We start from the raw sequence: 27,965 nt of genomic DNA, 5'->3' as shown, positions 1-27,965 counted from the left end.
AAGCAAGTGTAAGCATACATGTATACTCTTTTCTTGAATATTAGACTTAAACATACTCTGATTCTCTTGAAAACAAAACCAAGCACTGTTCTACTGAAACAGATTAGATGACAGATTAATTCATACATTGCTCTAGTACAATACACTGATACTTAAAATTTTGGTACAATCTTGGGTACTGTTAAATTGTGGAAATAAAACAGTTCATTAAATCTCCAGCACTATATTACATGTATGTACGTATATTTTCAGTACTACATTTAAGTTGGTCATAAAGAAATGTGTAAATGCAAAGGTCATCTTTAGTAAAAGGGCAAGCAAAATATTTCTTGAGTATCCAAGATATTGAATAACACAAAAAATTGTTATAATTATACCATACTTAGTGTATGCTTAAGTCTTGGTTTTATTATAGGGAAGTATGAAAAATATACTTATGTTCTTCTTTCACAGACACTTCAGACAGGTAAATTGCTTTTTACACTTTTTTGGGGTCTAATATTCTTAATGAAAGACAACTCTTTTATCATTGTTCACATAATGTTTCATATTTTACAACAATAAAAAATACACATGCAAGAAGAGCATTTTTATTAGGCCTGGCCAGGTCAAGTCATACATGATCCAGTTTACTACCAGTATGTAAAATTTGCTTAATGTATTTATACTTTATGTCATTGGAAGACACAATATGAATCATATATATAACAGGATATATGCATATATTTTTTCTTGGCAGACCTGTATTATCTGTAATGTATCATAATATCACTCATAGAAAAAAACATAGACAAAATTATTATCTTTCATTTCGCATTCATCTAATATCTTTTCTTTCATGTTTATTTGATATTTTCCTTTCTTTGATGTTCATTTGATATCTTTCCTTTCTTTTATGTTCATTCGCTATCTTTCCTTTCATGTTCATTTGCTATCTTTCCTTTCATGTTCATTTGATATCTTTCCTTTCATGTTCATTTGATATCTAGCATTTTTTTCCTAGGCCTGGCCGGGTCAAGTCATACATGTCATACATGATCAAGTTTACTACCGGTATGTAAAATTTTCTTAATGTGTTTTATACTTTATGACATGGGAAAACACAATATGATTCATTATATAACAGGATATATGCATATTATTTTCTTGGCAGGTATTATCTGTGCTGTTTCTTAATATCATAATAAATAAAAAACATTCAGCCAAATACCAATCAAATCAAAATATTTCTTTTTAAAAGTTATTGTGAACATATGGGATTAATGATGGAGTTAAAATGTCTCTTTTTGTAGTTGAGAAATTGAGACACTATAACTTTCACACAATTCTTGATGACTTGTCTAGAACTTGTAAGTGATCATTTCAGTCATCCTCATTGCCATTGATAATACTTTGGAAGTTTGTAATTGTTCATCACAGATAATTTCATGAACCCTCAAATGTAGGCTCATTACTAGCCAACGAGGCTTAATTTTCCAACCCTCTCCTTCTTTCCCTAAATTTCCTGTGGCAGTCAGATTTTGTTGCCTTTTTGTTCCCTTCCAACTCCTTTTTCATTTTGTTCATTATAAAATTCCTATTCATTTGATATCTTTTGTTGCATGTTCATTTGATATCTTTCCTTTCATATTCATTTGATATCTTTCCTTTCATATCCAGTTGTTATCTTTCCTTTCATGTTCATTTGATATCTTTCCTTTCATATTCATTTGATATCTTTCCTTTCATGTTCATTGATATTTGTCCTTTCATGTTCAGTTGTTATCTTTCATTTCATGTTCATTTGATATCTGGCCTTTTATGTTCATTTGTTATCTTTCACTTCATTTTCATTCGATATTTTTCCTTTCACATCCAATTGTTATCTTTCCTTTCATGTTCATTTGATATCTTTCCTTTCATATCCAGTTGTTATCTTTCCTTTCATGTTCATTTGATATCTTTCCTTTCATATCCAGTTGTTATCTTTCCTTTCATGTTCATTTGATATCTTTCCTTTCATATCCAGTTGATATCTTTCATTTCATGTTCATTTGATATTTGTCCTTTCATGTTCAGTTGTTATCTTTCATATCATGTTCATTTGATATCTTTATTTCATTTTATGTTCATTTGTTATCTTTCATTTCATGTTCATATGATATATTTTATCTTATATTTATTTGATATTTTTAATTTCATGCTCATTTGATACTTAATTCCATTTCGTGGTCATTTGATATTTTTTGTGGTATATTCTTTACATTTTATTCATAAGGGATGGAAATCTCTATCAAAATGAAAGAAAATAGCCAGAAATGGAAATACATGTTATGGGGGTCTAAAAAAATGGTGGTGGGGGGTGTTATGGCATGAAACTCAGGAGTACTGGAAATACATACTGATAAATGTCTAAACCAAACTTTTTTTGAAATTTGATTTTCATTAAACAGGTAATACATATTACATGAAAATTCAAAGGGTTGACCAAAAATATGTACAACAGACCCCACCAACATGTGACTTTCTAAAAAAAAAACATGTGAAAATAGACAGGAACACCGTTGAACAACACAAGGTCCACATACCATGAAAACCAGTTTTATGTGCACACAAACCCAGTGTCCTCTTTGCCTATCAGAGAAGACCATATATCCTAAAAGTAAAAGTAACACATGTAAGCACACAAAAAACCTGCATTGTTGAGCTACATTTTTGTACCAGGATAACCACACACATGTTTGGTTTAAAACAGGTAAAATTACTGAAGAATATTTTCAGTCTGTCTTGGTACACATTTTTGGTTGAGTCAGGTAATAGGTTGACATTTCTGTGATGGAGTATGCAATTTGATTAAACCAGAGGGAAAGTTTACATAAAGCTGTTTTGGCTTTTCTGTTTAGGCCCTTTTAGTTTGTTAATGTTTTATGGTATAGAACCACTAATTTGGGCCCTGTCAGAAAGAATACACAAGAAAGTAGTACATTTTAAACAAAATAATTCCTAAGCATTATTATAGCTGTAAATTTATCATTAAGTAAAGTATTTGGGTAATTTTGGTATCAAATGAAAGCTTTTAAAAAGACTTGGGATCACTGTAGAACCCTTGTTGAAATTTTATTTTGAATAATAAAAAAAATTGTATGAAATTATAATAGATGGGCACCTTTACACTGTTGTTCAGATCAGAAGTACCTGTTTTGTACTACCAAAATTCTGGGAACCAGTATGCTCTAATATGCAATTAAAGGTATGTTGAATTTTTCAGCACAAGTCTGGATTAGGTATAGTTTTGACATAAAATGACTGCCACTTTATTTGAACTTAAGACAAAGTAGCCATTGATGCTTGAAATTGCAGAATTTAACATAGAAAGCAATGGGGCTATGAATTACATGTAGTGGTTTTATTCCTTATATGTTTCAGTTTGGCTTTTCAAACTTTTAGTCTCAGGCTGACTTGAAAAAGGTTATTCCCGAAAATATCATAGCCTCATATTTGTTTCACTAAATCTTCAATTTCACTGTACATGCATTAAAAAAGAGTTTACACATGTATATTAAGGTTTCACTGTACTTGAAAAAGGTTTACACCTGTATATTATAACAGGTATATATTTTGTCACATTAACTTATTGAGAACCAGGAAGACATCCTTATATAATACTATTTTGCCTTGTTCATGTCATTCATAGTCAGAATTATATAGGTAATTGCAAAGGGTTTAATGTTCAAACAGACTTATTGATTCTGATCACCTGACTTGAAGAAAAAATGCTGTTTGTTGTTAATTTTGAAACATTCACTGCAAAATAGGACTTTTTTGTTACACAAATTGCATCATTTAGTTATTTTGCAACAATTATTAGTTTCCACAACATGTTTTGTGTGTGTGTGTGTGTGTGGAAAAAACAGGGGGGGGGGGGGGTAATAAGTCTCACTCTTGTGTCACCAACATCAATGATTATTGCCCCAAACTTAACCGAATCATCTTGTGGTTAGCTTGTAAATGTTAAATAAAAAAAGAAAGATATTATCTTGAATTTTTTTTAAAAGAGTTATGCCCCTTGGAATTATTATTAATATGGAAAATTGCATTGTTAGCGCTCTCATGTGTACAATTCTTGCCAGATTTTTATAAAATTTGTATCATTGGTTTATATCAGCAATGTCTCGGACGAGTTCAAAAATCAGTGCTGATCAATAATTTTTAAAAGAGTTATGCCCCTTGGAAACATTAATTATTTGGGGTGGTCAAATTTTAAGAAAAATACCAACAGTTTAACATTTTGTTAAATTTTTATGTATTTTATTCATTAAGGGATTAAATTTTATACATGTACATCAGCAATCTCTTAGATTTATTCACAACTTTTCTAAACTCAGTGTAATTTATAACTTTTTTTACATAATGCTTAGACATTTTGTTAATTGTTGAAGACTGTATGTTAATTGCTCATTAATTTTTTTTGACTGTCTAACCTCACATCTCTTTGTATTGGATATATCTGAGTCTTTAAAATACAGTACAAAGTATAAGTATTACAGGTCTAGGATAGATTAAGGAGTATACTGAAAGTTAAAAAAAAAATAATGCTGCACATTTAAATGGATTCTGGTTAAGTCTTATAAAGCTTTGGATTCTTTCTATGAAAATAAATTATGAAATGCCTCAATTATTATGCTGTTGTTAAAAACTCTTATGTCATAGTCATAGTATGAGATTTCCCACTTTTCCATTTCTGTAATTCATCTTCATTCAATGTAAAATAAAAACCTAGCCTGGGATCCTGGCTCGATGCTGATGCAAAAGCAGAGATTGGGTCAGGATCCCAAGCTTTAAAAACAGTATAAATGTAAATTATCATCTTCCTCTTTAGATTTTTTTTAACAGAATGCTTACAAATAATTCAAATAGTGTGAATTATCTCCCTTGTCAGATTTGCAGCAAATTTTGACTGCAGTTTGTTTCTTTTTGTTTTGATAAAAAAATAGAAACTGATAATTGTGAATTTATGTCTGGGTTAGCTTGCTGTAAAATTTAAAAATATTTTATTATTAAAGTAAATTCTTGAAAGTATTGTTTACCAGTGAATTCATAACACAATCCTAAAGGAAAATAGATTTAATAAAGCTATAATTTTCCTTTTAAAAATCGTAAAAGAATATAAATTAAATTTAATGTTTAAACAGAGCTCCATCAGATTGTTTTGTAGACAATGTGTTGTTAACATATGATAACGGTTATGATTTGTTTCCTGAACACTCTAGTGTGTGGTGTCTGTTGGCTAAAATTCACATACGTAATATCTTTTTACTCAAAAAGATTGAAATAAGACTAGAGGCTACTTTAGGGAAAAGTTTAATTTAAATTTTTCAAGTGTATCATTAGTTATTGGTCCTCATTCATAAGTGATTCCCCTGTTTAGGGATAAAAAAAAGTCACAAAGTGCATCTAAAAAAACTTATAAAAAAAAAGATAAAAGCTGCTCAGTGAATAAACTTATGAAAACACTGAATGCTTTTTAAGTACATGTTTTCTGGACATTGTATTCTAGCTGCATTGTGATAATTGATAAAGGTTTAGGAAATAGTGTTCAATAATAAGATGAGTGCACTATGACCTCAATGATGACCATTATTTTTAAGCATTTTTGAAATTGTTTTTATATTATGTTTTTATTCCAGACTGACCATTATGGTTAATTGTTTTCTTCAGATTGTAATGCATTATTCCTTTCATAAAGCGCTTATGGGATGCAGACAAAAAATGTGCTAAGCTGTGTGCCTACTCACATGAACATACTATCAACAATTAACAACCTGAGCTATCAGGCAATAGTTGCCTTTCCTGAAATAATTCATTTAAAACTCTATGCCCCCAAAAAATTGCATCAAAAAACATTCTTACAGAAAGTATGATAATTTGACAAAATGTACTAATGCTATATATATATATATTTCCTTTCTTATTTTTTCTAAATAACTAGCTCCTGGACCAATAGATGTTGACAAATAATTAATTTTTTTTTCGCATAGATTATTGCAAAACAATGTGTTATTCCTCATAGAACAGTAACACCAATTAGCTTCAACTATTCCCATATATGGGACTAGTGCAATATTGCTTGATAGTTGTGATGATTCCTAAAAAAATTCAATACAATTAAAAAGTTATCACACAACTATTGCCAATTCTTATCCCTTATGTAGAATATATTTTGTAAGTACAAGTTTGAGCAATGTAATATTCTACTGGAGACAATATATAACCAATATTAGTGCAAACACTCTATAATATGAAAGAATACAATATTACCAATAGTGCAAGTTATATAATAGGATAGACTATGGTTGCATCTTGGTAGCTAGAATGTACAAAATTTTACATCAATGAATTATCTATTGAATGAATTGAGCCTATGTTATATTGTCAACTTTCTATTTCAGCTCTAAGGTATATGTTCCACAATCTGCTGTATTTGAAAATGTCTTCCAGGTAGAATTTCCAGTCGCCAATAGAAACAAATTGTGAGTTGGATTTTCATTTTGTAGACACATACCCATACTATAATTTGAGGATTATATAAAAATATTTTATGAACATTTAAAAATACCACTTTCTATGATATTACACTTAGGACTGTTCCAGAAATGATTGTATGAGAGGTAGTGGGCCTTTGGTGGGAGAGCCACCTACAATACAAAGTTGGTCAAGGTAGTATTTTTCCAGAAGAAATCTTCATGAATTATAGAAAAATTTATTTCATTTGAGATGGAGGTTGGGGTTTTCAAAAAAGTTCCTGACATTATGGAACATGCCTCGATTTTTATGTGGACCATGATTCATTACATTGTATTTTTTTCAGTTGAAACCAAAAGAATTTAAAATGGAAATATTTTTTTTCTGTGGTGTGTCGTTTAAATTGAAATTAAACATATCAACTTCTCCTCTGTTCCTAGATTTATTTTAGCATTTCACATCTTTATGATATTTTAGCCATATTATCTTAGAAGCAAAGATCAGAAAACATAATTAAAGAATATTGAATAAAGATTTGAACTATTGGTTATAATACGGTTGGTGTTAGCTTGATTGATAGCTTCAATCATGATTCATTCCTACACACATCTGCACATGCATTTTTATGCTGATAGATTGATTTTCTCTCTGTCTGATTTTAAAGATTATTGTCCAATTTGCAAATTAATTCAGGAGTGTGTCTGAAATTAAAGTACAGAATTACAGAGTTTTACAGAAATTATCTGAGGATATTGTCAGTGTTATCCAGCTTTGAAGTTAATGGTAGGTGTACTTTGATTTCAATAAGGGTTTTAAAGCTTTCATTTAAGGGGACATATCAGATGAGAACCCCTCTATATGGAGAGGAATTAAAGGAGTTGTAATTTTGTATATCAGTGGGACAGCAACCTGACACTAAAAGACATCAAAAGGTCAAATTATGGTCTTCAAACCAAGGACAGGTGTCTATACAACATGTCAAGTACTAAATAGAACAAAATACTTTTTTTTAACTTTTTCTTGTAAAAATAACATTAGAAATTGAGAAACTTGGTTAATTCATAATTGATGGTCCTTGCACCCTTTATGTTATCCAGGATGTTTATCTGTCTGGTTTATTACAAGTACCTGCTTCAGTTTAATTGATATCACTTTCACTGATAGGTTATAAATACTGATATTACTTATATTATCATTTTAACACCAACATCTTTGTTGTGGGTAAACAAATTTAAGTAAATCATGAGACCAAATGAAAAACATATATTTTGACCTTTTTACCCTTGTCACATATATATACTTAATGTTTCTTTCAAAAGTCAGGTATTAAATCCAGTTTTTTTCTTTGTGTTTGTGTTTGTGTTTGTGTTTGCATTAGTTTATTTTGTTCATTTTATATTATTGACATTAGTTAAGCCTTTTGTTTTGTTTTTTAAAATTTTTACAAGGTTAGATACATATTCTTATATACTTATTGTCCCCTTTGCAATTCTACCCCTGGATTCTACCCCTTTTTCCTATTATGATCCTTTCCTCTAGTTTCTAGTGACCTATAGTGATCCATTCTTTACTGGTATTTCATTTATTGGTAGAGATTTCCATATATAAGAATAAGAAGATGTACGGTATAATTGCCAATGAGACAACTCTCCACCGGAGACCAAATGACATAGAAGTTAACAACTATAGGTCACCATACAGCCTTCAACAATGAGCAAAACCCATACCGCATAGTCAGCTATAAAAGGCCCTAAAATGACAAATGTAAAATAATTCAAACGAGAAAATTCGTGCACCTTGTATTTGTTACTTCTAAATAAACGACTGAATTCAATGTAACTTTGAGAAATCTTCATTACCTAACACCTTTAATAGTGTGCACCTCCTATTAAATTTTCTTATCTGAATGATTTTCTGGCCAGTCGTCTATATAGGTTCCGACAAGGAAAATATGGATTTTTTCATATCTAACTCTTTACAAAAGGAGCACTTTACAAGTTCTTTTATCCTCATCCCCTTCTAAACCTAGCTTTACTTGTTAGTTGATTTCAACATAACATTTACAGAATGCATTTTGTCCCTCCTTTTTTCTGTTTTATTGCCCCCACAGTAAAAAAGAATGACTAAGAGTGTGGAAATGAATTTTTGAGCTTAACTTGCTCAATGTTTTTCTATTTTTTGTAGAAATAAAAATCGGGAGGATGGGTTATAAAGAAAGAATTGTTAGTTTGATAATTAATGGTCTAGACATGAGTTAGAAAAAAATATTTCACCTTGTATGAACACATCTGTACAAAAAAAACCTTGAAAAGGTTTATATTGATTTATGTCATAGGTTTTGAGTTCCAGAAAAGCAAAATGGTATTTTACACTGATTACTTTGAATTTAAATAATTAATAACAATAACGGTGTTGAAGGTTTAGACTTTTGTTTATTAATTAGGAAATAAGATTACATTCTTTTCTGAATATGAATTAAAGTAACATTTCCAATGTCAACATACCTATAGTGTACATGTGTCACAGATAAAACAGAATCTCCTGCAAATTAAGAATTCAGTAATTCAAATATACTGTTGTAAGATAAAGAAAATTTTACATGCTTTGAATATCTCCTTTTATTAAAATTCCAATAGAAAGTTACACTTTTTTTATGTTTCAGAGTTTCATTATAAAAATGACTAAACGCTGATTCATTGAAAAAATTCCGAGTGACTAACTAAGCTTGCAGCATTTGAAAGTGGCCTGTTCTGTAAGGTTGAAAAGACTACCGGTAATTAAAAAATAAATTTTGCAGCCTGAAAACTTAAATTTTTAAGCTCATGGTTTGATAAATAACATAAAAATAAGTAGATGTGGAATGATTAACAATGAGACAACCATTCACCAAAGACCATGAAATAACGTGGATGTAAGTAGCTATAGGTTTGTTGTCTTTTGCTTGTACTACATTGATTTGTCTAATTTTCTCTGCCGTGTGATCATAGTATAAAAAAATGGATATAAAATCAATTGATATTACCATTGTTGGGACATGAGGAATCATCTTATTTTGTTGATTAATATCTCGGCTTTATGTAACAATGATCACAGTGATTCATGCAAAGAAAATTAATCGACTATTACCAGATTACAACCGTCTTGATTCAGAAACTTTCATCATTAACTGTGATTTTGCATTTTTGGTTAATGATTTTTTGTATTTTTTATCACAATTATTTCAAAATATTTATTATTTGGGATTCATAACTATTTGTATGAAACATATTTTCACGGAATTAGTTGGAAGGGGGGGAGGAAACCTGTGAAGAATTATAATGCATGACAGAATTGACATTTTTAGTAACTTTGATATGAGCAAATGATGAAACATCAAAATTACTAATACACATGTACTCAAATAACATTTTTTTTCTGCAATCAATTGATACTTACAAAAATAAATAAATTTACAAATGCATGGAAAAAACAAAAATAAATGAATTACAAATGCACAGAAAAAAATCAGGTCATTGTTATTATATTTTAGCATGAAATAGTTTGCCTGATGCTTATCAATTTTTTGACCTTTCATTCCATGAAGGACAAATTGATGACCTCTAGATGTAAAGGTACTCTGGTAATGTTGGGTTGCTGATTTGTCAATATTTACTTCACATCTTTGTTTATTTATGTAGATGTAAAAGAGAATCTTTAAAGAAGGTATAGATTCAGATCTATTTACTCAAGGTCATACTGTTTGGACACTTCTTTACATGTCCTCTTCAAACTGAATAAATTCTTTTTGATAAATAACAAATCAAAAGGGTACTATTGTGTTGTTGAAAAGTTACACATTAATTTCCTTTAATGAATATCTAAATCAAAAAGAAGATAGAGAAAAATATTTACATTTGTGATTTAAAAGGTAAATCAAATATTTCATTGTGAAAGGTGCTCGCAACACGTAACACAATTTTATTGATATTTGCATATGATTTCATGGATATTTTCAATTAAATCTCCTCCATGCAATCTCTTTTTACATATACATTTTTTCATCTCTTCCATATTTTTAAATACAATCAGTGATATAAACTAGCTTGTAAACTTAAGAATTGATAATGTTTGGCAAACTTCAGCAATACATCTAAGGTCAGATCAAATGCAATGATAGATTTTGGTTTCTATTATTGGTTTTGTTTGATAAGACTAGAAGGTCAATACTAAATCTAACATGATTTTTTCCCTGTTCACAGACATTGACTATTTGCACTAGTTTTAGTTTATTTGTATACTTTTTCACCTGTCACCTTAAACTGTATAATTCTGTCAATTTCTGACTAATTTTCCCATGCAGTCTAAATTTGTTCTTTCACAATCCAAATATATAAAACCTTGTAAAGGAAAAAAGAGATTTATTGTCGCAATAATCCCGGGTTAGAACAATTTAGCTGTGCTTTAAAGTTAACACTGTATAATAGTGATATGGTACACACACAATGTTTATGTTGTCATAAGTTTATAAGTGCAGGATTTCCTTTTTAAGCCTCAGATACATAGTACTTGTATCATACATATATATACTATCATATGGATTTAACAAAAGGATGGTGTAGTAAAATCTGTCAAATTTTAGTTGTCATCGAAAATGGATAAGATGGATAGCTTAATGAAATCATTTTATTGCGAATTAAAACAGGTTAGTGTTCATCATTCTATGCCATGGAGAGAATGCATGTGATTTTACTAAACTGCAGTTTTTTTGGTCAAAGTATCCTTAATCTGTTTTCCTCCACATGGATGAGTCACATCATCTCAAGTACTGCAATTTAATTTATCTAATTTAAATAATTATAGTGAGTGCATATAGATTGAGACAAGTAAATTGGTTTTAAGGTCAATTTATATATCTGCATTATTACTGCATCCCATTGTATTCTGGCCTAGTAATCTAGCTGTCACAGTAACATATTCTAGTATATATATATATTCAGTTTCTGATAAATGCATTATGGAAAGAGTGCTGTTAAAGTGCATTGTAACATTTTGCTTTCTATTAATGAAGTGAAATTTACAATTGTTGCATAAATTTGCAGGGTATCACATATTTGTCTCATAAATGGAATTCCTTTTTTTTTTGATAAATAATACCCATTGTCAATGATAGTTTGACAGTTTTTGAATAATTTGCCTTTAATTCTAATTACATAAACTAGCTAGTAAATCATAAGGGCTTCAATAAAGGATGTATAGCAGTTCTTTTGTTTGGGTAAATTTCTTGTAATCACAATATATAATTTTTACATAACATATATTACGTGCAGTTTAGTGGTAGTCGTTTGTTTACACAAACTGATTCTCAGATGATTCACTACATTCTGTTCTTCTCTTGAAGAAGGAGGTGGGGGTGGTCCCAGTCCTGTATTGCACAAATCTTTCATATTGGTTTTATCTTGGAACATTCAATTTTTCAGTTATGACTAAACATGAGGATTAAACCATTGATTGATTGATTGAGATGTTTAGTGTCTCAGCAGCAAATATAACAGGAAAAAAACATGCTAATAAGATATAATTATAAACCCTGTCTAATACTAAACTGATACACAGAGCATGATTTATAATGTGTCAGCTCTCAAGGTAGCAGTCTTTGGGAAGACATTTCGTCCCATGAAGCCAAAATATTGTTACTCCAAAGTTGACCAGTCTAGATAGCTTATAGAGGAACACTCAAATGTCAGATGATGGCCTTTTTTGGGGACTTGCTGGGGTTATAGCTCTAGCAAGTCCCCCAAAAAATACCACCAGACATCAGAGCAATTTCGAACCTAGGGGCAGCAAATATCAATAATCTTAAATTGTTTTGAGGTAAAATTATCAAAATATTCTTTATTAAGCTGAGGAACAACCCATGCTTTACACCCCGCCACCCCCCCCCCCCCCCCCCCCCCTGAATCCGCCCCTGATTATATGGAGTATTTTGTATTAATAAGCAGATGATTAAAAGTGCTTATACCTCTTTAAGTAAATGAAAAAGTTAATGATGCTAGCTTATATTGTTCAAATAACTTTGTTTTCTTTTTTGTCAAGTGTAAAATGTACCAGCTGTTAGTGTTATTTTTCATTTGTTTATAGCTTTTTTAATTGTAGGTATGATTGTCTTTTAATTATGATAAATTGGTATAATTGAATAAGGCAATATAGAAAAAGTATGTGGGTTTAAGGTTTCTTTCATTTGAATTGAGTCCCGATTAGGTAGTCACAATTTTGTCAAAATGAAACATAAGTGCCAATAAAAACTAAAATTAACCAAATATATACAGAAACCCTTAACAAGTAATTTTTATGTTGGCCTAACCAAATGAAAAAACGTATATCATTGTATGACAGGATTTTTTTCCCCTGTAGTTATAAATAAGTAATGCTTTATATAAACATTGGATTATCTCCCTTAGAAGACCTGATCAATCAGACAGTTAATCATGACAGGATACAGGTGTGTCCAGGTGTTAGGGAAAATCCAATGTGTAATCAAACAAAATTAGAATTTAAAATGACTAAAGTCATGCTTCTAAAATTAAGATGTAATATATATATATCACTTGAAACAAAACTATTGTGCGCAAATTGGAATTTGATGAGTTGAAATTAAAAATAATTGTCCTAGATAACTTATGTCGTCCCATTCAAATAATAAGCTTAATAGTTTGTTTATAAATGATTTAAATCCACTCCAAATTTGACGAAGATTGTAATGAACAGTGCTTTATTCTAACTTGTAAAAAGATAAGAGTTTACTTTATGGATTAATTGCAACTTTGAATTCCTTCTCAAAGAAATTGTGAATTATTTGTTTTTGTAATGTTCCGTTCAGAATTTTATTTTTAAAGTTTTTTAAGTTTGAAAGATTATTGGCTAAATATTCAATGATATTACATTGATATTCTGTCATGTGAATTGGAAGTGTTTTTTTTTTAATTGTCATAAGATTTTCTGTTTCACCAACCTCCCTTTTGAAAGTGCCTATACCAATCAGGAATGTTACAGTTATTTACCTCTTTGTTTTATCAGTATATATGTAAAGTGTTTCCTGTTTTTGTAAGGGAATTAGGACTTTTGTCCCTAAATATATAAACATTCTTTATATTCTATTCTTTTGATGTAATAAGAACTATCTTCTAGGTTTTTTTTTGGCACAACAAAGACTTTTGTCAACTGTGTCAATTCACACACAAATCTTTTCAATCATAATAAAAGGATGCACTTTTCTTTTTGTTCTTTTTTTAAGGTCTCAGATTGGTTACAATAGTTTTAAGTAAGTACATAAAGATTCTGTTAGAAACAGGATGATATTCGACTGGCTAAATTTTGCAATTATGACATGTATGGGGTGCTATTTATATGGTCAAATGTAAAACTCACATGTGAAACTACTGATAGCATGATATAGACCAGAAATTCCTTATCTGCCTCATGCAATTTCTTCTTTAAAGCTTACCATTGGGTAAAACCTAGAGATTTTTTTTTAGCAAGAACTAGCAGATATTTTGCAAACATGATACTCTAGTACAGATTTGAGATACCTGCTATTATTTAGTCATATAAGTTACCAATACTAGGAACTGGGTTTTGAGTGCAATTAGTCACAGTAAACAAATTCGTGCTGAAAACATTGGAAAACCAATGTGTGTAATGTCTAAGATTAGAAGGTTGTGAATAAGAGTACTAGTAAAACATAAATGTTATTTTGCAATAGTATAAGTCATTTATATACTTGACTTATAGCTGGTACCTGGAAGAAGAAAGTAAGCATATATTATTCATATAAGATTTTTCTAAATTATATGAAAAATATAATAAGAAGTAAAAATAATGTTTTAACTATTGTTGTGTGAAAGTTTCTACGCATTTGATTATTTGTTGTCATGGAGGCACATGCTGGATGGACAGTTATGTTAACATGCGACTGTTTCTTACTCATCTCTGAGAAGAGAGGAGATTAAGACACATTTTTGGGTTAATTTGGTACTGTAAATTCATTGAAATATAAATAGACGATTCCATTTTTTGTTACATTTTTAACTGCGTAAATAAGTTTTCTGAAAATGTAAGACTTAGGGTGCAACTTGAGAGAGCTGTCAAAGAAATTGCAGTGTCAAAGTGGCAAGCTATCAAACTTTCCCCAAAACATCTACTAATTTCAGGACTAATTGGGCTAATTTAGTATAGGGCACATTTAGTGTAGCCAAAAGGACTATTTTTTGTCCACATGAAAAAAAACCAGACATTATCTTTTTCAATTAGGGTTTTGCTTTAAGCATTATTGGGAGTAAAATGGTCCAAATTATTGACAAAATTTGCATTTTACTGAATTTTCAGTCTTTTCATTTCTTTATAATATATAATTGTGAAGAGCAAATAATGTACCTTCACCATTTGAAATGATTAATTCTGATGATGAAATGGGTCTTTTGGGGCCCTTTATAGCTTACTGTTCGATGTGAGCCAAGGCTACGTGTTGAAGACCGTACTGTGACCTATAATGGTTTACTTTTATAAAATTTGACTTGGATGGAGAGTTGTCTCATCATGGCACTCATACCACATCTTCTTATATCTACTTAGCAATTTAGAAGCTGGAAACTTAAAGTGTGAGTAGATACAAAAGGAAAAGTGAAGTTGAAAAAGCATTTTTTGTATCTCATACATTGTATCTATAATGTTTTTCTACTTACAGTCAGTTGATAATTTTTGAAATATATACATATTGGAGTATTGGAGCAAGCATTTTTATTCTGTGTAGCATGAATAGAAGGGGGAAGCAGTATAGAAATAGGAAACAAGTTTTTGGAATGGTTATAAAATATTGATAAAAAAACAGGTAGATGATAAGAGGATAACATTCAGAGTAAATTATGATGGCTGTTGGTGAGTAATTTGAGAAAGATGTTATAGAGGCAAGCTATCCATCTTAAGCAAAAAATAGGCTCATTCTTGGAACATTTGGGCTTTATAAGTATTGGGCACCCTCTGTTTTTGTTAGTATATTAACCCAGGTTTTTGGTGGGTTTCATGTTGCTGAGTCTAGTTTTCTTTGTAGGGTTTTGTGGACTTGTTTGTCTTTCCATCATTTTTTTTTTGCCATGGCATTGTCATTTTCTCTTCCAAGTATGAGTTTTGAATGTGTCTTTCGTATCTTTGGCTTCTTTTTTACTTTTGTTGAATTCTAATAGATTTTTGATTACTTTTATCAGAAAATGAAAATGTGTTAAAACATGGATAGTGAAGCTGATGATTTGGCACTGTTCTGACATGTTGATCATAGATAGTGTCTGATAAAATACATGGAAAATGAAACAATTTAATGCTTCTTAAAATCTTTCAGCAGCATCTTGATATTTCAAGTGCAATCATACGGTAATTTCTTAAATTAAGTCTGGCATTTCAGCCTTATTGCTAAAAAATGCTGGAAAAGCATTTGTCCATAATTAAGTTCCCAAATCAGAATTTTTCCTTTATTTCATATGCATTCAGACATAAAAAATGCAATGTGCAATTTTTAAAAAAATTTTTTTTTTACATAAATGAAATAAACTCAGAAGCAAAACCAGTTATTGAAGTATTCTGACTCTTCTGATAATTCTGCTGAGTGATTGTCACAATGTCTTTTGAAAATTTTGTTCTTCATAGGTCTGCATTAGTTCAAAACTACACCTTTTAATATGATTGCACATTTGGTGGAGTGCACATTTTTTTAGTGTTCTGGTGGTCATTTATAATTCATGATTTATAGAAAAGGTAGATACTAAGTACATGTTTATAAATTCAAATTTTCTTTATTGGACCCAGTCCTTTTGAGACTAGTTTAGGGAAAAAGCAGCAAGCATGCGACTTTATTAGGGTTGATTTGTGTTACCGGTACTCATTCATTGGACACTTATGTGGGCTACCCTCAGTCCAAAACCAATCTTTAGCTATTTAGATTACATCATCACATCGTTAAAAAAAGGAACAAATTGAAATGAATTTACAGTATCTAAAACTATATTAAACAGAAGGAGAAGGTACATTTTTTGGACTCTTTTTTTCTGGATGCAAATTTACCAAAACTAAAAACTTTATATAAAAAGCAACATAACCAACTTATTAATCACATTTAAACAAAATTCTGGTTAGAAGCTTTCAGAAAATGTAAGTATAAGCTTTGGTGTTATGACTCAATTTAACTGTGACATGTTACTTTAATAGCAAAGATAGTCATTTTCAGGAACAGTTTGGCTATAAATAGAACACTTGCCTCGCCTAAAAATATTTTGGACATTCAATAAATAAACACAAAACACCCTTCCTGTATTAATATCTTTTTGGACAAAGGTTGTGCTCTATATTATTTCTCAAAACTTATGTCGGTCATATTTTAGTGTTATTTCTTGGTTTTACTGATCACACCGGCATTTCATGGCTATGTTTTCCATGAAAAGGAAATATAAACCAAAAATACACTTTTATGAAAGCTTTTAAAGTTTATTGGTTCAATCATTAAATGCTGAATTCTGCTTTGAAATACAAGAAATACATTTGATTTTTTAGAACCAGTTTTGACTCCAAATAAAGTTCTGTTACCTTCTCTGTTTGTTAATATGCAAACGAACTGCAGCAAATTTAGGACCATTCAATGAATCAATTCCCAACAGTGAGGGGGTTGACATGGGGATACCCATTTCGCCACTTTTTCCCTTCTCTTACTTATATTGTAATAATATAGATGTTACCTATAGAGAACCAATGTATTCATTCATCACATGGTTTCTTTCCATTGTGCTTTGTGCTAGACCGACACACTGAGCAGGATTTTTAACATGCTAGTTCACAAGGTAACAGTCCTCAGAAAGACATGTCACCTTACCCGGACACATTATTCTGACTCAAGAGCTGACCAGTCATTGCTCTAACTCCTTAACGCCTCGTGCTTAGCGAAGAAGCAGCAAATACCAATTTTAAAATCTATGATTTGACCTGGCTGGGGTTCGAACCCACTCGTTATCACTGAGACCATCAAGGCGGTATTCATGCATTTGGTTATGGTTGATGGTCTAAAGATGAACATTTGCTTGTCTTAGTATTTATCTTGAAATGAATTTCAAATCGTTTCGAGATCAATTATTTTAAAGATTGTAATGTTTTTGGCTTTGCATTCAATATGTAAAGAAGAAAAATCATTTGCATGGATATAAATTATAAACTTAGACATCTATTTTTGGAGATTTTATTTCTTTATGAATCATTTTTTTGAAATAGTTTTATTTAAGTGTCACTTATTGACATAAAAAGATACTTGAGCTATCAATAAAACACAGATGGTGTACAGCTAGTTTGATAGACTGCTGCAAGCTCAATAAAATTATATATGTCACATGGAGGACCAATGTTGGGCATTTACCAGTATACTTTGAAAACCTTGTTTTCTTAGATTTTTTTTTAAATCCAAGAGGGTCAATCAATATTGGTGTAATTTATATTTCTGAGAAACTATAAGTTTTTCTCCTAAATGTTGCATAACATTTTTAATTCTTATTGTATACGGAATATGAAAGGGGATGTTACTATAGCTTTTACTGGGAATAATGAATTAAATAGATGACAGCATATTTTATGATTTTGTGTTTAATTTCAGTACATGCTAAGCTTTTTATACGCCCGTCAATTTTTGACGGGACGTATTATGGTATGTCTGGTGTCCGTCCGTCTGTCCGTCTGTCTGTCCGGCATAAACATGTCGCACCGTAACTTGAGAATGACTTATCCAAATTTCATGAAACTTAAGATAGTTGTTTCTTATGATGGTCAAACGATCTGTATACGTTTTGGTGAAAATAAGATTAAAACTTTTTGAGTTACGGGACTTAGTAACTAAAACAGGTGTGTGTTTATTTTCACATGTCGCGCCGTATCTCAAAAACAATTTGTGATCTTCTTACTAATATCTGAGTCATTGTACCAAGTTTGATGATGAATGGAAACTAAACTTCAGCTGGAACTTACAAGCATTTTTCATTCTTCCCTTCTGCGACCTTGGTATTTCAAGTGCTAATCTCTAACCTTGAAATAAAATATTCAGACAATATAATATGTGTCCTTCGTTGGAGGACAAACATTATATAGGCATTAAATATACAGGGAAAATATTGTTTTCTCAGATTTATTTTTATGTAAGAGGGCCAATGTTGGTGTTTTTTCCGTCTGAGAAGTTGGGTTTTTTTTTGTCCTTAATGTTGCATAACACTTTTAATTCTTATTATTTCTGAGAAGTTAGTTATTATCATAAATATTGCATAACATTTTTAATTCTTATTGTATATGAATTATGAAAGGGGATGTGACTAGATTTTACTGGGAAGAATAAATTAAAAAGATAACAGCATATTTTATAATTTTGTTATCTGATCTGTTATTGTTTAATTTAGTGATTTTATCTTGCAAAAATCATAATGAATCAAAAAAAAGAGTTTGAGCCACAACTATTTAAAATTGTTGTTTTATTGTATCATTTTATATCCATAACTTTTGACTACTGAGCATTAAACTTGTCTCTAAAGAACAAGCATCATGCAAAGTTTAATGATGATTGGATGCAGTATTTTACTTTCATGCATCAAAATTAAAGGAGTTTCATCTTCTAGCTGTTATATATCAGTTATTTACAGAAGGGAAACTTAGTTAAAACTTCAGCTCTTTAAAGCTACACTGACAACAGGTACGGCCTAAATCCCGTGGTCAGAATTCTGACCACGGGATTTAATAATTTGACGAGACTAGTGCATCATGTGCTATGTTTATTATGTATTATACTGATAGGAAATCAAACGAAAAATTAGCACATTTATAACCCTACTGAGTTCTTAAGGGAATGAAAGATACCGGCTCATTTTGTCAAGAACATGATAACACGCTCGTTGGTCATTTATCCGCGCTATCACCATTATTACTCAGAATTCTGACCACGGGATTTAGGCCGTACCTGTTGTCAGTGTAGCGATAAGTTAACATAACAGGGGTCCAGTTTAATATAGAACTTGGTCTTGTGTTTTAAAATTTCAAAACCTTGAAGTGCACACATGAATCTATGATATTGTGAATTTTAGTTAAAAGATTACTGTAACTTTTTGGAGAAATATTTTTCTCTCAAAATATTGATCTCATTGAATTTTATCATTTTTAAGTCAGGATTGCCCTAGGAAGGATACAGTTTAATATAACATGTATTTTCAAGGAAGGATCAATAAATTGAACAGGAAAATGTGAACCTACACAATAACACACTGAACAGTACACATTTCAATAATAAAATTGCAAGTTTTCCTCCTACCCAGGGATGCATATATGTAGATAAAACTAAATTATACTATGATAAAGAAATAACAGTTTGTTGAAGTTTTAAACAATTCTTGATCAATTTCATGCATCTTTGCATCTGGTTTCTTGATTCTCCTTCACCACGAACAAAAGTGGTCTAAGTAGTTCAACAATTGTATCACTAGCCTGTCAACACTGAGGTTGTGAGTTCGAACCCTGCACCTTGCAGGTGTGCTCGACTCCAATCTTAATTGACAAGGATTGTCAGTTTTCCTGCCTAAGGTCTGTGGTTCTCTTTAAGCACTCCAGCTTCCCTCAACAATGAAAACTTAACGCCATGAAATAGCCAGCTACGGGTTGAAAGTGGTGTCAAACACCAATCAATTAATCAATCAGTTCACTAGGAACACTCTAACCCAAACATTTGAAGGTCAAGGATGTGTAAATTTTATGAGTTTTGATTTGAATTTAATCTTAACTTTTGTTAATTTAACGAAAGGATTTTTTAATGCATTCTGATCTACAAATTATTTTCAATGCACTCAAAGTCATTTTGTTGTAATAATGAAGCATCCGTGCCTGAATGTTCTAATCAGTGATACATTAGCGTAATGTGTCAATGCATCTGATTTCCATTTTTATGAATGAATGATTACAATGACAATATTGCATTTGTTACATGGACTAATGATTCATTGACAAAAAAACTGAGCTCAGCCTCGGGGAAAGATTTCCAAATGGATGGATTTTGATATTTTATTTGATTTCTGTAATCACCTGGCTAACATGTCAACTGAATATTCTAAGCTTAGGACACAGGGGATCAATTTTTTAGAAAACATGTCTGTCTGATGGATTTGCTATTTAACATGAGATTGCTTTACAAATCCGACAGATGCAGAGGGCATAATTATTGTATGTCATTTTTGTGATTCCCATAACTGGATTATTAACCCCTTTTAAACATTTTGAACATTTTACCAAACTGTAGCCTATCTATGCTGTATTTCCTTTTTCAGAATTAATCCATTAGATCAATAACTATTACTGCATGCAATCCATCATTAGTCTTTATGGCCAAAAAAAATTGAACCTGTGTTTCCGCTAAAACATGCTTATAAACATTATAGTTGATTCAGGTAGACAAATAGTGATTTCAAAAACTATCTAAGGGGTTTCAAAAGGAAAAATAGTGACTTTGATAGTTCTTGTTAAAAAATGACAAAAAATATTAAGGGTCACGGCACTTGAAATTTGGTTAGGTTGAGTTAGAGTTTGGAAACACTATTTTAGGAAGCATATTGTCATGTCTTCATAAATACATCTTTTAAACTGAAACAAAAGGTTCAAGATTATAACTGTTAATTTGATTTAAAGGAGGACCTTCGACTTAATGCAGTATTACTACCAACCAAAAATGCAGGTCAAGTTTGAACTGCTGTTGCAATCACTGTTCTAAAATTTGCCCTTGTATAAATGCCACAAAATGGTTTATGAAATATAATTTAGTGACTTCTAAATAATGTGTTCTACCGTGAAATTCAAGTAAAGTTAGATTGTCAATCTTTGCACAATAACCATTATGGAGAAATGCCCTTGAATTGTTTCAAAATGGTTAGAATGGTTTGTCCATGTCCAGTGGCAAATATTTCATGAATGTTAGGATGACAGCAAATTAATTTTGACATTTGGCATTTACTGAACCAAAGATATGCCCCTGTTATTATCTATAAATAGTGAACTCATAATCATGCATGGTTTCCAGGTGGTAACATGAATTGGCTTATAATTGGCTTTAATTTATATTTTGTTTTTTGTCAGTGTGCCCTTTTATGATGGTCTTTGGCTGTCCTAACTTTTTACTTTTCGAATAATAGAATTCTTGTTTTGAGACTGGTTTACTCTTAAATTCCATATAATATTCAAACAAATTATATGATATGGTGTAGGTTTTTTAAAAATTACTGTAGCTAAGCTTTAAATTATCATCAGTTGAAACTTAACTTGATCATGTACATATTTTAAAACCTTAATTGCTGGAACATAATCCGCAAAAATATTTTAAGTTTTATTAACATTTTACTCTTTAAAAAACTAGTTCAATATGTCATTGTAAAGAAATGTTTCCTTAATTGCAGATAATTTTTTTTTTCTTTTTTACTAGATTGTAATCGATAGCTTAAGAGATGTATGTAATATTTTATAGACAAAAAGCTCTCTTTTCTTTTAATATTTTTTAGTTAGTTCAGTTGTGTCATACACTTGATGTTGCATTTTTATCCATTATGAGTATACAGAGATCTTTGGGTGTAATCTTTATATCTGTTACCTAAGGAGAATGAATGTGTGAAAAAAATTCAATGAACAAAGAAAACATTTTCCTTAAGTTATTTTTATATCACAAATAGGGTAATACCCTCTTCAATTACATGTCTTAAAAGTAAGGAAATACAAATCTCTGTTATTATTATAATTTGCAAGTTCACAAGCTATGGGAGTTTTCTTGCCATGCAATTGATGTCAAATCATCCAGAACTGGGGAAATTAAAGGTTGAAAAATAATCTAAAATTAATTCTATTGAGAGATATTTTAAGTTTCGTCACATCGGCAAATCTGAAGTGGATGGATTAAGTGGTTGTTGCTTCCTCAGTGAAAGGTCTAAATAAAAATAATAATTTGCTGACTTAAGGTGTAATTTTTAATTGTTGTGAACATTAATAATTAAGAACATTTGTTTATCTGATTTGAGAATTTACCTGCTCAAGGTTTTTAACCCTTTATATACATGTATATATCTGAAGATCAGACATTTTTTAAAACAGTGACCCCAAAAAACTGCTGAATAAACATAATCTCCAATTCCTTTTATTCACTGCCATTTTTAGCCCAACGGACCCAATGGTCCATGTGAGCCAATTTCTTGTCACTTGGTGTCTGTCTGTGTCTTTTGTTAACTTTTACAAAAATCTTCTCCTCTGAAACTACTGGGCCAATTCAATGAATTGGAACTTAACTTCATTCTTTGGAGTATTTAGTTTTAAAATACCTCAGATGTTCAGGCCTGCCAAGGCTAAAAATAGAAAAAAAAGGTAAATGTAAGTATTGTCTATTATCGTATAAACCATTATAGATAGACAAAATCTAACAGGGAAGAAATTTTAAATAGAATTTAAGACTAAGCTATTGTTCATTTAGACCATGCAAAACTGTAAAACATCTCATTATTGGAGTTTATAATTGCCCAAACTATAATAGATAAAGAGAAATTATTAGAAGCAAAATTTATCAGCAGAACAAGATCTATATATCAGTCAATATGGCCTAAATTGTCATTTACCCCTTATAGGAGTAATTGCTGTTGAATGACCATTTGTATCCATTTTTTTTTGTGAAAACTATAAAAAATAATGAAATATGTTATAGCAAAAAATTATCAGCAGGACCAGATCTACTAATGAGTCATATGGCCAAAATTGTAAGCCAACTCCTTATAGGAGTTTTTGCCCTTAAATGACAATTTTTACCCATTTTTGTGTTTTTTTATTGAAACTAAAGGAGATAGAGAGAAGCTTTATAGCAGAAATGGATAGCATGACTTGAGATTATAATCTTCTTCTGAGAAGTCAACATGGACTTAATCGTCAGTTGCCTCTTTCTTTTTGCACTTGAATGATGATTTTTACTCATTTTTGTGTTTTTTGCAGAAATTTGTAGATAGAGGGAAACTGTAAAGTGCAAAAATTTACCAGTAGGACAAAATCTATAAAAGACAATAGTGCTGATCTTAACTTATCAGGCCATAAGACTGCCTAATTGTGTTGGTTAAAAGATGGGATATTGGATACAGCTCCATTGGTCATTAGGATCCACTTGATTGAATAAAAATTTAAATAGTACCTTAATATGAGAATGAGGTTGTAAAGAGTCTTTCATTTTATCTATACATTAATTTCTGCTCTGAAATTTAACAACAATTTAACTCAATTATTGATATGAAATAAGTTTTTAAATATCTAAACTTTATGTGCAAATTTTACCAGAAATATCATGGGAAATGATTTGATGCACGTAATCAAAGTCCCTAGTTTCAAAAGCTTTACCGTAATTGAGCTTAGTTAAACGAGCATTTGAAGTTTGATGCAGTGATGCATCTGTAGTTATATATTTAAATTTTAAAACATGGGATATATTAAATGACACAGTTTTACAGCTCCATATAAAGATAGAAATATATAATAAAAGTTTATTGATATTGGACTGGTAAATGTTTAACTGATTGGTGGGTGTGCCCTTAGGTAAGGTATGATAACTTACATGTTAGAGGAGTTTTTGTTGACTAGAAGATGAGTCCATGTTGTATCATATTAGATGAAAACTGAACCTTGTGTGAAGTCATGCGTGACATTCATAATATTCATGACATTTTTTGGTGATTTTGACAGATTATATTTGCCTATGTGTCTACGTCAGATTGGGGGTATAGTAGCATTATACATCAAGAATTTGGGATATGTAAGAAAACTGTTTGGATTTTTACCTGTGCAAAAATATTATTTGATTTGTTACGTTTTATATTTTTGTTGAATTGTTACGATCATAGACAAGTGTAAGATTTTCCCAGGATATTTTTCATTTACCTGAGGGTTTTTAAGATTGGAAAATATAGTGATTGGAGTAAGGTGAATAGGAGTATCACTTGTAAAGGTAAGAGCCAAGTATTATGACATTGCATTTTTAATCTAATTATTCAAATTTGCATGCAGCCTAGGTCTGCTAAACGATGCATTTATTTCTCAAGGCCTTGTCTGCAAACAATGCATTTTTTAAGGCCTTGTCTGCCTTGAGCAGTATTGCACTTTTGATGTGATAGCAAACTTTTAAAAAGCATTTTTGAAATTTCTTTACTTTTACTTAGGCTTGATCTTACTTATTTTTAACTTGATTCAGTCCTTCACCCATTAAACCAAGAATGTACTGCACAAACCTTCTTTTTCTTAGTACATGCAGTACAAAGGCACATATACTATGGAAGGGTTTATCTCTTGTTGGATCTATAGTCATGATTTGTCAATTACCTGTTGAATGTTGGGGGTACCTTACCCACTATTAAAAGAAACCAATGGCCATAGATTCGTGCAAATGTATTAGTGGTGATGATAAACTCTGGCCCATCAAACCTAAACTATAAATATATATATATATATATATATATATATATATAAAACCTAAAGTGTTGAACTTTCTTCAGGTCAGTTTTTAACCAAAAGATTTAGCCTGAATATGTGAAGCTGTAAGGATAATTTTCAGTCTTGGCACTCTTAGCCTCTGCCAAATATAGGATACCATAAGGGTTTTATCCTCTTTGTACATGGGTCATTATATGAGATCACTTGATACCTATTTAACTTTGTGTGTGTACTTATATTTACCTTATGCAGTTATAAAGTATCAAGGTACCAAGGGTGCAATCAAAATCTACCAGCTATAGAAAGACGGACAACAATTAAACCAACAACAAAAAAGACAAACAATAACAGTCTACAATACACTACACAGAAAATTGACAATCTAAGCAACATGAATCCAACAAAAAAAGCAGATTTTACATTGCTCTGGATTTAATATTTAACAGCTCAAATTTCAGTTGTGAAGCAAAAAGTACTCAAAATTTTCATAAGGCTTATATATATAATGCTTGCAATGAAGTAAAATTATAATTATATGTTGGGGAAAGAGATTTTTGCCAGTTTGTACAAACATTTTCTTGTAAATTGATAACTTTTTAGCTAATTTTTTAGCTAAAAGTTTTAATCTTACAAATTGTATTTTTCTAAAAAGGATGATTTTTGGCACTTTAGTTTACAGAGCCTTGAGGTTTATTAGTATAATTTGCATAAATATGACAAATGTACTTTGACATTGCAATGCATTTACTAATAATAGGATTGTATCATGGTTTTGTTAAACGTAATAGTATAACACATTTGAAAGGAAGATCAAATTGTTTATATGGCAAAGATCCTGTTTTGAATAATAGCCTCAAAATAAAAAAGTTGCATGTATTGAAATTGAATTTTCCAGTTTAAATTTTTCCATAATTATAACATAATTTAACTGAAGTTTACAAACATTTATTTTCTTATAATTATTAAGAAAAATATATGTTTGAAATTTAAGTGACTATATATATATTACATAAGACACCCACATGACTCAGAGATGTGCTTCGTTGATTGCTCCTGATCCCATATATTTTGAACTATGTAAAAGATATTTTCCCACCTTTGAAGCTATTTATTTTATGTATTTGGCAACATAAAAAAGTATTGATTTAACTTATCTATGTTAAGGAAAACTTCTTACATTAAGTCACATGATCAGGTATGATTATACAACATGCACTTTCTGTGCGACAATATTTTTCCTCAATTTCGTCTTTAAAATGTTTTCAAGGTCATTGTTTCTCTTGTATTATTGATAGATTTATCTGTAAACCGTACAAACAGTCCTGTGTTTTGTACTACTAATGGTAGAATCCTATAGAAAACATATTTGCATGTAGCCAATAATTTAGATATTTACATAATGCACTTTCTGTGCAACAATTTTTCGTCTTAATTTTTTTTTTTTTAAGTTTTCAAGGTCTTTGTTTTTCTTGTTGTGTCATTGACAGATTTATCTTACTTAACCACACAAACATTCCTGTGTTTTGTTCTATAAATGATAGAATCCTTTAGAAAACTAGACAACTAACAGTTATTGGGATTTAATTGTTTGCATGTAGCAAGCAATTTAAATATTTACTTAAAAGATCATCTTTTAAATAACTTGTGTATAGTTAATTTTGGGGTGGTACAATTAAAAACTCTGTGGTTCAAAGGTGGTCAGTTTGAAAAAGATGTAGATCATATTTATCTATAAGAATGTGCAAATTTGTGCTGCTGGATTAGAAGGATGGATTGTTAGAACATGCAATGGAGGTAAATTAATACTGTTTTTGTGGACGTTTTTATTATCACATCATTACAATACATGCACAAAGGCATGTAAACTAACTTACATTATTAGCCCATTCTCATTATTAGTCAGTTAATATTGCAGTAATTTATATCTTTAAGAATTGCATGAAATTGTTGGGACTGCTGTCTCAGTTTAAGTGCATTTTAAATATATATCACTGTCCCCAGACAAAAATAATTTCAATACTTAGTTTTAATTTAGCCAGATTCGTACTTTGTGCAACCAAGCCAAAATCTGTTTGTGGTTGGCCTGGTTTTAAAATTCATGCATTTTGTTCCACTGTATAGTAAGCAATCTTTATAAAAATGCACATGAATGTGTACCAACTCAAATAGTACTGTAACACGCAGTTTACTATACAATTTTCATTTCCAAGTTGCTTATCCGGCATCACAGTAACCTACCAGTACTTGGCTGCATACTGGTACCAGCATCACATTAACTTTTCAGTACTTTGCTGCATACTGGTAACCTACCAGTACTAATGGCTGCATACTGGTACCAGCGTCATATTAGCTTCCAGTACTTGGCTGCATACTGTCACCGGCGTCACATTAACCTACTAGTACTTGGCTGCATACTGGTAACATACCAGTACTTGGCTGCATACTGGTACCAGCGTCATATTAGCTTCCAGTACTTGGCTGCATACTGTCACCGGCGTCACATTAACCTTCCAGTACTCAACTGCATACTGGTAACCAACCAGTACTTGGCTGCATACTGATAACCTACCAGTACTTGGCTGCATACTGTCACTGGCATCACATTAACCTACCAGTACTTGGCTGCATACTGGCACCGGCTTCACATTAACCTTCCAGTACTCAACTGCATACTGGTAACCAACCAGTACTTGGCTGAATACTGGCAACCTACCAGTCCTTGGCTACATACTTGCAACTTACCAGTACTTGGCTGCATACTGGCAACCTACCAGTACTTGGCTGCATACTGGCAACCTACCAGTTCTTTGCTGCAAACTGGCAACCTACCAGTACTTGGCTGCATACTGGCAACCTACCAGTACCTGGCTGCATACTGGTAACCTATCAGTACCTGGCTGCATATTGGTAACCTACCAGTACCTGGCTGCATACTGGTAACC

At 30.9% G+C, this 27,965-nt stretch overlaps 1 protein-coding gene across 7 annotated transcripts in view; it reads left to right on the top strand.

Moving 5' to 3' along the window:
- The window catches only part of LOC127715340 (ETS-related transcription factor Elf-2-like), a 98,682-nt gene that overhangs the window by 1,766 nt on the left and 68,951 nt on the right, over nt 1-27,965 (top strand). The window contains exon 2 of one of the 7 annotated variants that reach the window (XM_052221378.1): nt 6,429-6,509. Coding sequence is in view for 4 of the 7 variants with exons in the window: in XM_052221374.1 (XP_052077334.1) it covers nt 11,132-11,182 (51 nt within the window). In the remaining 3 variants the exon portion in view is untranslated. Of the gene's footprint in view, nt 1-6,428; nt 6,510-7,207; nt 7,285-11,062; nt 11,183-24,111; nt 24,133-24,181; nt 24,542-26,724; nt 26,818-27,965 lie in introns of those variants that run through there. The other 6 variants (XM_052221376.1, XM_052221374.1, XM_052221373.1 and 3 more) reach the window with 6 other exon arrangements.

The sequence above is a fragment of the Mytilus californianus genome, unplaced genomic scaffold (genome assembly GCF_021869535.1).
Source record: "Mytilus californianus isolate M0D057914Y unplaced genomic scaffold, xbMytCali1.0.p SCAF_9, whole genome shotgun sequence".
Classification (NCBI taxonomy): domain Eukaryota; kingdom Metazoa; phylum Mollusca; class Bivalvia; order Mytilida; family Mytilidae; genus Mytilus; species Mytilus californianus.
The sequence above is the reverse complement of the archived record's forward strand: the minus strand, read 5'-3'. Positions and strand labels throughout refer to the sequence as shown.